The 15,612-nt window shown below is 45.5% G+C and overlaps 1 protein-coding gene across 2 annotated transcripts in view; it reads left to right on the top strand.

Moving 5' to 3' along the window:
* The first annotated feature begins 2,918 nt into the window (after positions 1-2,918).
* GASK1B (golgi associated kinase 1B) overlaps positions 2,919-15,612 on the top strand; it is a 60,282-nt gene continuing 47,588 nt past the window's right edge. The window contains exons 1-2 of one of the 2 annotated variants that reach the window (XM_007101320.3): positions 2,919-2,942; positions 3,662-4,804. In XM_007101320.3, the coding sequence (XP_007101382.1) occupies positions 3,895-4,804 (910 nt within the window). In that variant the 5' untranslated portion in view covers positions 2,919-2,942; positions 3,662-3,894. Of the gene's footprint in view, positions 2,943-3,571; positions 4,805-15,612 lie in introns of those variants that run through there. The other variant, XM_007101322.3, reaches the window with a different exon arrangement.

The following is a 15,612-nucleotide window of genomic DNA, read 5'->3' as shown; positions in this document are numbered from 1 at the left end:
GGCCTGAAGAAACAAGATGATCTCGGCAGAAGAGTGGGCTGCCAGATTCCAAGGGGCTGAGCAGACATCGCCAGCCAGCCAGAGAGGCCGTATCTTCAAAGCGACTGCGCCTCCCCCGAGAGGGTCAGCTTCACGCACCTGCGCAGCCCCGAGAGCCGGCACGCCAATTCACAACGTCAGAGGGCAGCAAGGACGTTTCGGCTGTTTCCCCTCCCTTCCTAACAGCCTTCACCTCCGGAACAGCCAGAGCCAAACTCAAAGCCAAGCGGGCGGGTGGGAGGACGAGGAACCGGTAGTCTAGACAGAAAAAACAATCCCAAGTGGATTTCCTTTCACCCTGTTCAGTAGATTTGGGCCATACTTTTCTGAGGGACAGCAAGCTGCCCGGGAGGGGAAATGCTGTAAACGTAAAAGAGATGTGAACATCTCGACTGCTACACAGAACCTAACTTCTGATTCGTTTATGTGTGTGTATGTGTGTGTCTGTGGCTCAGATGATGGAGAAATGTACGAAAGTCGGACTACAGAAATTATGCCTGAATTTTTATCCAAAGGAGTTGAAAAGGGCTACTAGTGCAGAGAGCGGGTTTGAATAGGCAGTGATTCAAAGGCAAGAATGATTCCAATTGTTTTCTGATTCTATCTGCCGAGCCCTGTTTATCCAGTGTATTTGTAATATCAATACATTAGCTACACCCATGATTCCATGAGCTGGTTCCTAATTCTACCAGGGACCTTCCCCTTCGGCAATGGTGACTCCCTGTCAGATGCCAGGGCTGGGAGAAGGGCCTCCAAGAAGTTCAATGAGGTGTCAGGGACAAACATTTTGGGGGCGAGAGGAGGAGTCAACCAAGTTTACAAAGTCAGACGACTCTTATCTACTTCCTAAGCATTTCGCCACTAAAAAAACCTGCTTTGGAAACACCTAGCAGAGTCTTCTAGCCAAAGACTTACTTTTACTTTTTAAAGAGTTCAGGTCAGTTATTCTTCTGAATACTGAAAATAACAAGATAGCTTTACAAACTGGCTTGGTTATAGTTTCCTTTCAAAAAGTTAATATTTACTATCTAGAAAATAATTCTGGGCTCATGGAAGTGTGCTTTAAGAGTATTGCTACCATATGATCCAGCAATCCCATTCCTGGGCATATATCCGGAGGAAATCATGGTTTGAAAGGATACATGCGCCCCAATGTTCATTGCAGCACCATTTACAATAGCCAGGACATGGAAGCCACCTAAGTGCCCATCGACAGAGGAATGGATAAAGAAGATGTGGTACATGTATACAATGGAATATTACTCAGCCATAAAAGAGAATAAAATAATGCCATTTGCAGCAACATGGATGGACCTAGAGATGATCACACTAGGTGAAGTAAGTCAGAAAGAGGAAGACAAATATCATATGATATCACTTATATGTGGAATCTAAAAAAAAAATGATACAAATGAACTTATTTACAAAACGGACTCACGGACTTAGAGAATGAACTTATGGTTACCAGGGAGGAAGGTTTGGGGGAGGGATAGACTGGGAGTTTGGGATTAACAGATACACACTACGATATATAAAACAGACAACCAACAAGGACCTACTGTAGAGCCCAGGGAACTCTACTCAATATTTTGTAATAACCTAAATGGGAAAAGAATTTGAAAAAGAATAGATACATGTATATATATAACAATCACTTTGCTGTACACCTGAAACTAACACAACGTTGTTAATCAACTATTCTCCAATATAAAATAAAATAAAATAAAGAGTATTGGAGAACAAAGGAAATCAATTTGATGCTTAAGTTCTCATGCAGTTTAGCCAGAATCTGTGGGTGCTTCTAGGAAGAATGGTCCGAGTTTGAGTGCTACAGGAACAGTTCTAGTATAATCTTTGGTATTTGATCACTTGGAAGTTTATCCTTTCCTTCTATACATATTCCAATGCCTTGATCTTTTCCGCATTGTTAAATAGAGTCTTTTTACAATTACACACCATACTCTAACTCCCACTCCCTGCCCTCACCCCCCATAACAACCTTCTTGTCCTGTGGGGAAAACATTCCCTGTCCCCTGCCTGCCTGCGTGCCTTCTAGACTCTATTTGCTGTAGAAGCAAAAACAATAAGTCTAAGTGAGACCCGGAGGTAGTCAACCCTTGCCTTTGTGCCCGGACATGCAAGCCACCTAAAGCAATCACTAACCTGCTTTTAAAAGAAACCTCCAATCAGGGAGAATCCACAACTTCTTTTGTGAACTGTTGCACCGAGCAACGGCGCACTATAAATGTCTCTTCCCAGCGATGTGTACTCTTATCTGCCTGTTCTATTTTCTCCCTCATTTGCATTAACCCTTTCTTGCCTTTTTATGAACTTCTGGGCCTTCTCTTCTCAGAAGCGGTGGGAGGCCAGTGTTACTCTGGACACAGCCAGGATGGAAAGGTGGGTCCCTGGCAGCGTTGGTGCTCTAATCCCCGGTGGCTGGGATGGGCAGAGAGGTGAATGCGTTCACCTCATGAGGTGTTTATTTCACTGCTGCTAAGCGAACACTCTCTAATGCTTTTTAACACCCCAAAGACTGACACTTCTGAGTCTGTTTCCAAACAGGACACTAGAGGGCTCCCAGGAGTTAAAAATAAGTGGAAAAATACGGCATTTGCTTTTTTTTCCCCCAGAATTTAAAATTAAAGTTTATTTTTTACAATATTAAAAAAAAACCCTTACACATCTTGAAAGTGGGTTGTCAGCAGCCAGTTAACAAGTACCCGTTTTGCTTTGCAATCAGGAGTTTTCAAGGGTGCTTTGAAAGCAGAGCTGAAATATTTGAAATGTGGAACACTCTTGGCCATGAAATATGTTCTACTTACACGCCTCAGCCTTTAATAGTTCTTTGCATTAGAGTCTGGGATTACATTCCTCCTGGAGCCAAGCACGGGGCCAGCTGTGTAAGTAAGGTTGCTTACCAGTTCTTCTTTTTAATAATGTGAAAAAGTAGAGCTAGAGGGCTTTTGGTTTTCTTCTTTCAGCTGACTTTGGTGAAAAGAAAAGGAATAAAAAGCAGTTAGATGTGTGTTTTGTGTTTATGTGTGTGTGTGTGTGTGTGTGTGTGACTGAATAAATGTAATTGCTTCCAAGATACATGGGCATGTATGGCTTTATATTATAATAACCCTTAAAGTAAGATAATGGAATATATTATGAAGAAAAGACTATACCATAGGATTAAGAGAATGTGTTTCTGAATTTGAATGTTAATACTTGGTGCTTCTGTCCAATTAGTTAACGCAGGACTTTTAAAAATAAATAGAAGATAGCTACAGATTTCTAAAACCTTTGGTTACTTTTCTTAAATTATTTCTGAATTTCAAAACGAAAAGCCCGGATTTGTCCAATTTTAATGCTTTTCCTTCAGGATCCAATTAAATGACTCTAGCTACAAGTTATTAATTAGTCTTGGATTTTGGTGGTTGGTTTTCACTAATTGAAGCTGAATATCAAATCTATACATCTATCTTGTTTCTATTTTTTTTAAACCTCACTTAAAAAATCATTTCGTGGTGATAGTGATGAAAGGACAAGGTTCCGTGTTTTTCTTTCCTCTTGTGGAGGAACTGACCGAGTTCGAGACTGTGACTCAGTTCGCACTGTTTCCATTCATTCCCAGGAACCAGCCAGACTTCTCCTCGGGGAGGCTGTCGGGGTTTAGAAGGTTTGTTGTGGCCAGTGTCAGAAGCCTTCCCGGCTCCATCACCAGCCCTTAACTTCCTCCTCGACCCACTGGAGACCACTTAGACACCTGAGTGGAGGCGACAGCTGCGTTCAGAAAACCATGCATCATGCCAGAAGGAGCCAACGGCAGACTTTAAGCTCTGTTCAGCATGTGGACGAGGCGCAGAAATGAGCTGTCCGGACAAGCCAGGGCAACTCATAAACTGGTTCCTTTCCTCCCTGTGCGTCCCGAGGGTGCGGAAACTCTGGAGCAGCCGGCGCCCCAGGACCAGGAGGAACCTCCTGCTGGGTACGGCCTGCGCCATCTACCTGGGCTTCCTGGTGAGCCAGGTGGGGCGCGCCTCTGCCCCGCACGGAGGGCGCGCGCGCAAGGGGCCGCACTGGAGCCGGGCCACCGCCGAGGCCCCCTTCCCTGAGATACCCCTGGACGGCACGCTGGCCCCTCCCGAGTCCCAGGGAAATGGGACCACGCTGCAGCCCAACGTGGTGTACATCACCTTGCGCTCCAAGCGCAGCAAGCCCGCCAGCATCCGTGGCACCGTGAAACCCAAGCGCAGGAAGAAGTACGCGGTGGCTTCCCAGGCCCCGGGACCCGGGGCTTTGGTCGGACCGTCCCTTCGGCCTCAGGAAGCTGCGAGGGCAGCTGATGCTGAAGTGCCCGGGCACGTCCGGGGAGGAAACCTGGCCAAGGCTGGGGAGCGACCCTGGGGGTGGATGCAGGGTCTGGGAGCGCCAGGTGGGGGCGCAGATGTGCAGCTGCCCCGGGCCCAGGGAAGCAACATCAGGCTCTACAGCGAGAGCGCCCCCTCGTGGCTGAGCGGAGAAGACATCGGCCGGATGCGCCTGCTGGCCGACGGCGCCGTGGCGGCTCTGCAGCCGGCCTGGCCCAGGAGCAGAGCGCGCCTGCTGGTGCTGCAGGGGCCCGGCCGGCCCGCGGGGCCCGCCTGCGGCCCCAGCCCCTGCGGGCTGCTCAAGCAGCCTCTGGACATGAGCGAGGTGTTTGCCTTCCACCTGGACAGGATCCTGGGACTCAACCGGACCCTGCCTTCTGTGAGCAGGAAATCCGAGTTCATCCAAGGTAACCGTTTCCCGGCCTTCTTGTTTGCAGCTGTTGGAGATTGGGCTTGATTTTCTCTTTTCCCTCAGCCTCTTTTTCTAAATGATTTTCGCCACCCGCGTTTCCCATTTGGACAGCAGCAGCGCGTCTTTCCCTACGCTTGGCATCCGCGATTTTCTCAGCTTTGGGAGGACCCGAGAGTGCCCGGGCCATGCTGTGGGCTGCACACGCGGGAGGAGTCTCCGCCGTGCCATCTCGCCGCGCTTGCCGGGGGGCTTATTACATCTGATTAAAGCCCGTGGCAGTCTGTGTGCTGAGGAGAGGGAGCCGGGGTGGGGGGCCAAGAACTTGCCGACAGTCAGGCATGTTAGTAAATGGGCTTGTATGGAAGTAAGTAGAATCCTGTGCACTGGAAGTTTTTAAAAATAAAGGCGAGGAGGGTTATCTGTCTTCTGCAGATGGAATCTTTTTAAGAGGCCCAGAGCCAGACCATGTTAGATTCGACCCCTCCATGTTTCACGATGGACGTAACCGCTTTAGTTTACAAAGAAAATGAGGCCAAAAGAGGTGATTTGTTCAGGGTACCTACCAACCGGCCACGTGGTTTCTCCACGTCCATGACTGTGGTTTATTGAGCCTCAGTGCCGAGAGATGCCGTCAGGTGACAAGCGTTGTGGCAGGTTCTGGGGTGTGCAGCCTGCCGAGTCAGCGGCAGGCGTCGGGGCTGGTGTGCGACAATGCTCATTACATAGAAAGGATTTTCTCTGAATCCTAAGGCTATTCCAGCGTTCCAGCACAAAGCAGGGTGGGTCCTTGGCTGTGTTTGAAAGCAGGGTGATCCCAGACGTTGCCACTCTGAATCCAGGCTGGTCCAAGAGGCCAAAAGGGACCCCAATGAGATTATAAGCTCAAAGGCTCTTTCCTTAAAAAACGTAGCATTTCAGCCCAGTTCCCATGGAGTCTGGAACGGATTAAAGCCTTGGGAGTGGCCAACAGCCAAATTGCATTTTCAGTGGCATAATTTAGTCTTAGAATGGGTACTTCTCGAAGCACCACTGGTTTATTTGGAAAGACTTGGCGTTCCCTACTCATCCTGGTTCGTGGCTAAGTGCTGCAGATTCACAGGTGTGTTTCGACGCCGCAGATTCACAAAGTCTTCCACCAGGATGATGCCGATGTGAGAAAGCCTCTCCGACGTTCTGTCAAATGGTGGTACAGGCTCATTTCTGGAGGGTGCCCACTGTCTGCTAAGCGCTGTGCTGACTGAGACATAGAGGCTCTCTACACCTTGACTCCCGTGTTTCTCACAGCAGTACTAGGAGGTAGGTGCGATTCTTATCTCCACTTGGGAGATGAGGAAGCTGAGGCTTATTTAGGCAAAGTAACTGGCCTCATGTTAATGGTTAAGCTGGGTTTTGCGCCCAGGCCCAGCAAACTTCAAAACGTCAGCTCTTAGCCATTGGGCTTAGGTGACGCTACCACTTCTGTCCAGACAGGTGCACCCTGGAGAGAGGGAGGATGCGGGTGGGCATGGAGAAGCAGGCACACACTGAGCCTGTCCTGGACCAAGCAGGTCCAGGGGTCCCTCTGGAAGGCTTCCTTGCCGTTCATTCATGTCAAAAGGCCCTGAGAAGAGGTGATGCGTGCTTGAATGTATCCTGAGGCATGGTACTCTGATCTGTCCTTCCAGCTTCCCTGGGAGCTCCTGGATGGAAGCTGAGAGAGGAAAGTAGTGGTTAGGAGCCTGGGCTCTGGAGCTGGACCCCTTGGTTTGAATTTACCAGCCGTGTAACCCACAAACGTCACAGTATCTCTCGGACCCTCCATGTTCTCAGCTCTAAGTGACAACAGTACCCACCTCATGAGGTTGTTGCTAGTTAATACAAGGAACACACGTAGACCTGGTGCTTGACACACAGTAAACCTTCAATAAATACTGCTATTTGTGCTACGACACGAAGCACATGAGGTTCCAAGTTCACTGAGTTACTCATATAGCCTCCAAGCCTCACCTATCATTTCTTTTTTTTTTTATTTTTTATTTTTTTATTTTTCTGTGGTATGCGGGCCTCCCTCTGCTGCGGCCTCTCCCGTTGCGGAGCACAGGCTCCGGACGCGCAGGCCCAGCGGCCACGGCTCACGGGCCCAGCCGCTCCGCAGCATGTGGGATCCTCCCGGACCGGGGCGCGAACCCGCGTCCCCTGCATCGGCAGGCGGACGCGCAACCACCGCGCCACCAGGGAAGCCCATCATTTCTTTTTTTTAATTGAAGTCTAGTTGATTTACAATGCTGTGTTGTTTCAGGTGTACAGCAAAGTGATTCAGTTATAGATATATATATATTTATATATGTAATATATATATATATTCTTTTTCAGATTCTTTTCCATTATAGGTTATTACAAGGTATTGAATATAGTTCCCTGTGCTACACAGCAGGTCCTTGTTGTTTATCTCTTTTATATATAGTAGTGTGTATCTGTTAATCCCAAATTCCTAATTCCTCCCCTTCCCCTTTGGTAACCAAGTTTGTTCTCTATGTCTGTGAGTCTATTTGTGTTTTGTAAATAAGTTCATTTGTATCATTTTTTTTTTAGATTCCACATATAAGTGACATCATATGATATTTGTCTTTCTCTGTCTGACTTACTTCATTTAATGTAATAATCTCTAGGTCCATCCATATTGCTGCAAATGGCATTATTTCATTCTTTTTTTGGCTGACTAATACTCCATTGTGTATGTACCACATCTTCTTTATCCATTCATCTGTCAGTGGACATCTAGGTTGCTTCCATGTCTTGACTATTGTAAATAGTGCTGCAGTTAACACTGGGGTGCATGTATCTTTTCAAATTAGAGTTTTCTCTGGATACATATCATTTCTTCATGTGACAGGGCTAGGACTAAAACCTAGGTCTCCTGCTGGCTTAGTTAAACTTTTTGGTGTCAGGATACCTCCTAGGTATTTAATTCTGTTCTCTGAATATCCAGCATCTTTGTGAATGAAGAAGGCCGTTGCAGTCAACTTGAAGGAGGCATTTATAATTCCAATGTAGACTGGTGTTCCTCTCTCTTTGCAGAAGTAAGTGATGATGGAAAGAAACCAACAAGGTTGTATTGACATGACTCTCAATATGATGAGTTAAATACCTAAGACTGTATCTCAAGTAATACCAGAACTTTCTTTATTCTTTCTTTGATACTTTCTACTAGAATGCAGTTATTGAGAGTCATAAAATCAGATCAGTTTCCTCAGGAGGCTAGGACATGATTTATAGTTGTGAGCACTCTACACAATATAATTCGACTCATGGAGACATTGTACTGCTGTAAGGTACATAAATAGATCAGTTCTGGTCACAGTCTTAGGTTCTCGGTATCTCTCTTCACTCACCTCCCTCTAGTCTTTTCCTGACTTGTGTCTTTCTTCCCTTGATTTCCACAGATGTGTGGATCTTCCCTCTAGAGTCCTCCTAGTCTTCTCTCGGTCCAAGCTTAGCTTTATTTGCGCCTCCCTAGCTACCTAAGGGGGTGATAGATCTTATCTTGTTACCCAGCATTTGTTTCTGGCTCATTCTCTATCATTGCTTTATAATTACAATTGCTTATTTAATCATCTCTTCTTTCCCACTAGGCTCTAGAACTGTGAAGGCAGAGACATTTCCTGTCGTGCTCATCATTGAATGTCCAGATCCCAGTGGAGAGTCTGGCACATGGTAGTTACCTCTCAATAAATATTTCTGAAAGAATGCAAGAATGCATTTTTGGTCTGTTTCACTGACTCCAAACAGTAAATCTGTACTTGCTTCTGGCTTCAAAAACTCAGGACAAGTGCTACCATTTTAGTCCTAAATCCAGGCTGGGCTTTCTCCTTGAGATTCTTATAAATAACTCATTGAAAAGGTAAAGAAAAATATCCTTGGCAGCCTCTGTATTATGCAAATAATAAGGTTTATGGAGCTTATTCTTGTGAGGACCATCATTATAATATGGTCTGTGGCTTCACACTGTAGTGTAATTTGATAATCAGTTTTCTGTAGGAGGAAAAATAGAACTCAGCTTAGGTATGCATTTCTCTGGTGATCTGGCTTGGTCTGGGAGGAGATCTTTTCATATCTGGGAGAGTGGATAGTCAGCCAGTCCTGTAAATAATCTGCCTTAAGTGTTGTTTCTGTTCTCTGACTTTTGATGAATGTTTGTGAAAATAAATTCATGCTTAGTACCAAGAACATCACTAGTCTCTTGTGAGTCGAATGTAGATATTTGGCTTATCGCAGTTAATCTTTCAAAGAAACCCATGCAGGAGACACTTTCTTACCTCAATTTTGAGAAGAAAGAAAGATAAGAAGAAGGCAGCTCAAGGGCATACAATGAGTTAATTGTCCAGAAAGAATTCAAGCCCTTGTCTTGCAACTTCCAAGACTTTCCTCTTTATCAATCTGCTTTCCTCACCAAATCCTTCTGGGGGGGGCCTTAAGGTGTGTCTTCTTTCTCCATCACCGTGACCTATTTGTATACCTGGTTATCTAACACAACTAGACCTTGATGACTTGTGTACTGATGCACAGATACGGGCTATGGGAACCTCTTATTTCTCAAGGAGACAGCAACCGTAACCATAGCAAGAGTAATATTGAATGTTACCATATACTGGCACTGTTTTAAGTACCATGCACCTATTATCTCAATAAATCCTCCTAAACTTTTTATAAGGTGGGTACTCTACGAGAGGCCTTTTGTGGATGTGGAAGTAGAGGCCCAGTGTAATTAAATACCTTTGCTGAAAGTCATGTAAATTACCTGGATGTAAAAAGGAGACATATGATGCAAAGGGAGATGTAAGAGAGCATCAGAGGCTGTGACTGAATGATATGCCCGCCCCAGCCTCTCAGATGGAACTTTCTGTTCATCCAGTCCAAAGACAAAAGGTCCCAGTGATAAAGCTCATCTTCAGGTATTGCTTTATTTGTTTGTTTGTTTGTTTGTAAAACTGACACATGTGATCCTGTCAGCCCAGAGTCACTAGCTCAGGTTCCTCTGGGACGGGTTCTTGGTTGTATAACTTGAATTCTAGATGACTCTCCTTGAATCCAAAAATATGTATGTGAAATTAGCAGGTTTACTGGCCCTGAACTGTATACTGGACCATTTTCTGACAGGTGTCACTCCAAAGATATCCCAGAAAATGAGAAGGTTGTACTCGGGGAAGGACAAGGTTGTAATTAGGTAGGGAGGGCCAGGAGGGTACCACCCTACAACATCCAGCCATGACCACTAGACCAGAGTCTCATCCTATGTGTATCTGTGTGGGAAATACAAAAGTGAATTGAAATATAGCATCAAAGGCCTTGTAAAGAAATCCATGTTTGCAATAATGATGTATTTTTCAGTTGTAAACTTATAAAGAATCTAGTATTATGCCTCACAGCGTGTCTAAACTGCATTTGTTGCCATTTGACTATTGCATTACTTAACAGTTGCACACAGCAGATAGTATTGATACTTTATATATGGGAATCCTGAGGCTCGGTGAGGTGTGAAATTTGCTCAAGGACGCATAGCTAGCGAGCAGTGGATGTGGAGTTTGTACCCAGTTCTGTCTGACACTAAAGCGTCCTCACGTTGCTTCTCTTAACCGACATTACCTCTCAGATATAACTCGCTATAATCCTGGGATAGTGACAGCAGTGTGTAAATTTTACCCAGGTGATTTCTGATTTACCATTATGCTAACCTTTCTATTTAGCTTCTTTTTTCAACTCAACCACTTAACATTGATAATATTTTCACTCAAAGGAAGTATGGCCATACTACCCTGAACACGGCTACAAGGGCTGTCGTTGTTGTTTAAATACAAGCCAACGCTTCCCAGATTTTCTTGTTCTACCGTAAACAATCGTGTATACGCAAATATGACTGAAAGTATTAGTATGTCTTCTGCCAAACTGTCCTTGCAAAAATCATCAATCATGATAGAGGTCACCAGATACTATGTGACACTGATACATTTAAATACTTTTTTAAACAAAAGATTTAAAAATATGTATCTAAGACAAGACAAAGCAGACTACGCCCATGTAGGGAGGAGAAGAACCCCAGCCCCCCTGTGATCTTCCACTGAGCACGTTGGCCAAGCTCCCCAGCAGTCTGCACGGACATGCAAATGAATCCCAAGGGCCACCATTTTGGTAGCGCTTAGGCATCGTACTGTTTTTCATGCCCAGCATGGGAGATGCATTATGTGTGCTTTATTTCTCGGATGCCGCTTTACGGCCATAGGGCTGTCAGACTGGATTAGGTAGCCTCGTTCCAGGAACGCTGGTGTGTCAGGGCTGCTTGGATGACACACTGCAGGCACCTCACCCACTTCCATTTAAATTCAGTGTAGATTCCAATGTGCTCACTGTTCTCCGACTTGTACTGCCTCGTCTCATCACAGAGCAGGAGAAATACAGTGGGTACTTTCCTCTCTCCTCTCGAGTCCGTGCGAGCAGTGCTGTGGGCTGCACGCTGGTGGTACGGCTGCCAGAGCAGGGCAGTGGCAGCTGCACAATTCATGTTGTCCCAGGCTCTCAGGTGAGGACAGAGGCGTTTTGCAGGGAGTTATGAGAATAACCCAGATGCCCTCACAACTTGGGAACACACTGACTTCAAAATCCTAGAAGTCTTGGACATGGGTGCAAACTTTCTTAAAATATTGACTCAGGTGTATAGGAATCATGTCTCGTTTCTGAAAATTTGGATGGAGAGCACATTGTGTTCTTTATCAGAAAAGCCCTAAGGGTATTATTCTTTAGCAATCAAGTTGAGCTGGTCAACTAAATACATTCATAAGTGAACAAAAGTTGACTGAGCATGGGCTCCAAGCAGTGCTGGCTCCACTGTCGTCTCGTTTGCTCACTACATACCTTCTTCGGCAAAGTGGGGGAACTGGGCAACCTTCTCTGCTGTGTCTCTGGACAACCTTCTCTGCTGTGTCTCTGGACGGTGTCCCCAGATCTCACACGAGGCTGGGATAGAAGGGACAGTGGTTAGTAGTTGCCACGCTGCTCACAGCCGGAAAGATGCATGTTCCTCAGCTCCATGCAATCTCTTCCCTTCTACAGCATCATATTTATCTTTTCTTCTTTTAAGAAATAGCTGTTGAGCACCTACCATGTGCCAGCCACTCTTCAAGTCATTAGGGGCTACATCAGTGGACAAAAGAGTCAAGAATCCCTGTCCCCCTTGGAGCTGACACCATTTGACCACGTGACAGCTCAGTGGCCTGGAGGGACTCTTCTTATGGCCACTGATTTCAGGATTCACTCAGCACCAGCCTGAGCCCAAGGTCATGACCTTTCCATTGGGACTGAATCTGTTGCCATCTCTGGGTGGGTTTAAGGACAACACAGGTGCTGACCTCAGTTAATGGGCAAATATTGACGTTTCGGTCGAATTTGGTTGTAACTGACAGCATTTAGTTTCTATTTGTGACTCTAAACATTGGGAAGGAGCTGTGTAGTTTCTAATTCAAATAGCTTTGCAGTTCAGATTGTGGACTGGCATATCCGCTTGCTAGGGCTGCTATCACAAAATACCACACATGGGCGGCTTCAACAGAAGACATTTATTTCTCACAGTCTGGAGACTGGAAGTCCAAGGTCAAGGTGTCGGCTGGTTTGGTTCCTTCCCAGGCCTCTCTCCTTGGCTTGGCGATGGCTGCCTTCTCACTGTGTCCTCATAGGCTCCTTCCTCTGTGGTCCATCCCCCTCCTGTCTCTCAGCGTGTCCAAACTTCTTCTCATTAGGATGCCAGTCAGATTGGGTTAGGGCCACTGTAACAGCCTCCTTTCAACTTTATTGCCTCTTCAAAGGCTCTTTCTCCAAATGCAGTCACGTTCTGAGGTGCTGGGCCTGGGGCTTCAGCGTATAAATTTGGGGGAATATAGTTTAGCTTCACAATGACTGTCAGTCTAGACGCCCTGAATTTGAATCCTGGTTCTACTGTGTGACCTGGGTGAATTCACTTAATCTCTTTTCTGCCTTATTTCTTCGAGTGTAACGGTAGTGATAACAGTACTGACCTCATCGAGTTGTGAGAATGAAGTGAGCCGATACCGATAAAATATCTCTAACGGTGCCTCCCGCATAGGAACACGCAGTGATTGCTGTGTGTTATTTTCATTCAGTTTCTAAGCTGAGTCAGCTCTTGGTGATGTATCGCCTTAGATTTCCTTAGTTTGTTTCTCTAGATTGATGTTCACGTGAACTAAATACACAGGCACCTCAAATTGTCATGTAAAGAAAGCGTCTGGAGTGGGTGGGGGAGGATCCCAGTCTCCCCGTCTGTGGAGGGCGAATCTCGTTACATTCAGCATCTCACCAAACCGCACAACAGCCCCGCACATCAGATGTTCTCGGACAGATTTCCTGTGGGGAAAGTGAGGCTCAGAGACTAGCATATGTCCAGGTCGTATGCGGTGGGGCTGGGATTTGCATACGTGGGTGGGAGGGCCCGCCAGCCTCCCCTCATCACTGTCTGCACCATCAGCATTATTCTCTCACCTCACCGGGACCCTCGGTGGATGTGGCGGCGTAATCACGCGTCCCCATGGAAACCCACTGCCTCCGCGGCCTTTCGGTCTGATTCCCGAGTGCAGCCACGACGCCTTAACTGTCCCCCTTCTCATGACGGTGGTTTGGCGTCAGGAGGAGCGAGGCAGTGGTGTCTCCACCACCCCTGTGTTCATCATTCCCGAGTCTCAGAGGACTATGGAGACACGGTGGTGGATGGCAAAAGGAGGGCCTGCAGAGCCCCTGCCCCCACCTCTGCCTCTCAAGTGCCTCAGTCCTTCTTAACCCACTTAGAGTGAGGACAGTGACATCACTGCTTACTAGGAGGTCACACCAACCAAACGTTTGTTCAGGGCCCATTGACCACTGCTTAGAACCTAAGGGCTGGAGGTGAAAACTGGGGGATTCTGAAAAATTCACTCATTCATTCCTCAACATTGCTGAATGCTTGCTTTGATCGGGACTTATGGCAGGAGCTAGAGAACCAAAGATGATTGGGAACCAGTCCCTGCTCTCACAGGGCTCCCAGCTTGAGGGCAAGAGACAGCTAACCAAACCTGTCCTACAAGAAGGGTAGGCTCTGAAAGAGAAATTAAGGGCACACTCCCAGGTACCATTGCAAGAAAAAGAATAAAATACCTAGAATAAACGTACCTAAGGAGACAAAAGACCTGTATGCAGAAAACTATAAGACACTGATGAAAGAAATTAAAGATGATACAAACAGATGGAGAGATATACCATGTTCTTGGATTGGAAGAATCAACCTTGTGAAAATGACTATACTACCCAAAGCAATCTACAGATTCAAAGCAATCTCTATCAAACTACCAATGGCATTATTCACAGAACTAGAACAAAAAATTTCACAATTTGTATGGAAACAAAGAAGACCCCGAATAGCCAAAGCAATCTTGAGAAAGAAAAACGGAGATGGAGGAATTAGGCTCCCTGACTTCAGACTATACCACACAAATATGGCCCCTTTATCTTTGATAAAGGAGGCAAGAATATACAATGGAGAAAAGACAGTCTCTCCAATAAGTGGTGCTGGGAAAACTGGATGGCTACATATAAAAGAATGAAATTAAAACACTCCCTAACACCGTACACGAAAATAAACTCAAAATGGATTAAAGACCTAAATGTAAGGCCAGACAGTATAAAACTCTTAGAGGAAAACATAGGCAGAACACTCTTTGACATAAATCACAGCAAGATCTTTTTTGACCCACCTCCTAGGTTAATGAAAATAAAAACAAAAATAAACAAATGGGACCTAATTAAACTTAAAAGCTTTTGCACAGCAAAGGAAACCATAAATGAGACAAAAGCGCAACCCTCAGAATGGGAGAAAATATTTGCAAATGAAGCAACTAACAAAGGATTAATCTCAAAAGTACACAAACAGCTCATGCAGCTCAGTATCAAAAAAACAAGCAACTCAGTGAAAAAATGGGCAGAAGACCTAAATAGACATTTCTCCAAAGAAGACATACAGGTGGCCAAGAGTCACATGAAAAGATGCTTGACATCACTAATTATTTGAGAAATGCAAATCAAAACTACAGTGAGGTATCACCTCACACTGGTCAGAATGCCCATCAAAAAAATCTACAAACAATAAATATTGGAGAGGGTATGGAGAAAATGGAACTCTCCTGCACTGTTGGTGGGAATGTAAATTGATACAGCCACTATGGGGAACAGTATGGAGGTTCCTTTAAAAACTAAAAATAGAATTACCATATGACCCAGCAATCCCACTACTGGGCATATACCCTGAGAAAACTATAATTCAAAAAGAGTCATGTACCCCAATGTTCACTGCAGCACTGTTCCAATAGCCAGGACATGGAAGCAACCTAAATGTCCATCAACAGATGAATGTATACAGAAGATGTGGCACATATATACAATGGAATATTACTCAGCCATAAAAAGAAATGAAATTGAGTTATTTGTAGTGAGGTGGATGCACCTATAGTCTGTCATACAGAGTGAAGTAAGTCAGAAAGAGAGAAACAAATACCGTATGCTAAAACATATATATGGAATCTAAAAACCAAACAAAAAAAATGATTCTGAAGAACCTAGGGGCAGGACAGGAATAAAGACACAGACGTAGAGAATGGACTTGAGGACACAGGGAGGGGGAAGGGTAAGCTGGGACGAAGTGAGAGAGTGTCATGGACATATATACACTACCAAATGTAAAATAGATAGCTAGTGGGAAGCAGCCGCATTGCACAGGGAGATCAGCTCGGTGCT

Source organism: Physeter macrocephalus, chromosome 7, assembly GCF_002837175.3.
Source record: "Physeter macrocephalus isolate SW-GA chromosome 7, ASM283717v5, whole genome shotgun sequence".
Taxonomy (NCBI): Eukaryota; Metazoa; Chordata; class Mammalia; order Artiodactyla; family Physeteridae; genus Physeter; species Physeter macrocephalus.
This window is presented reverse-complemented; position numbering and strand designations above follow the sequence as displayed.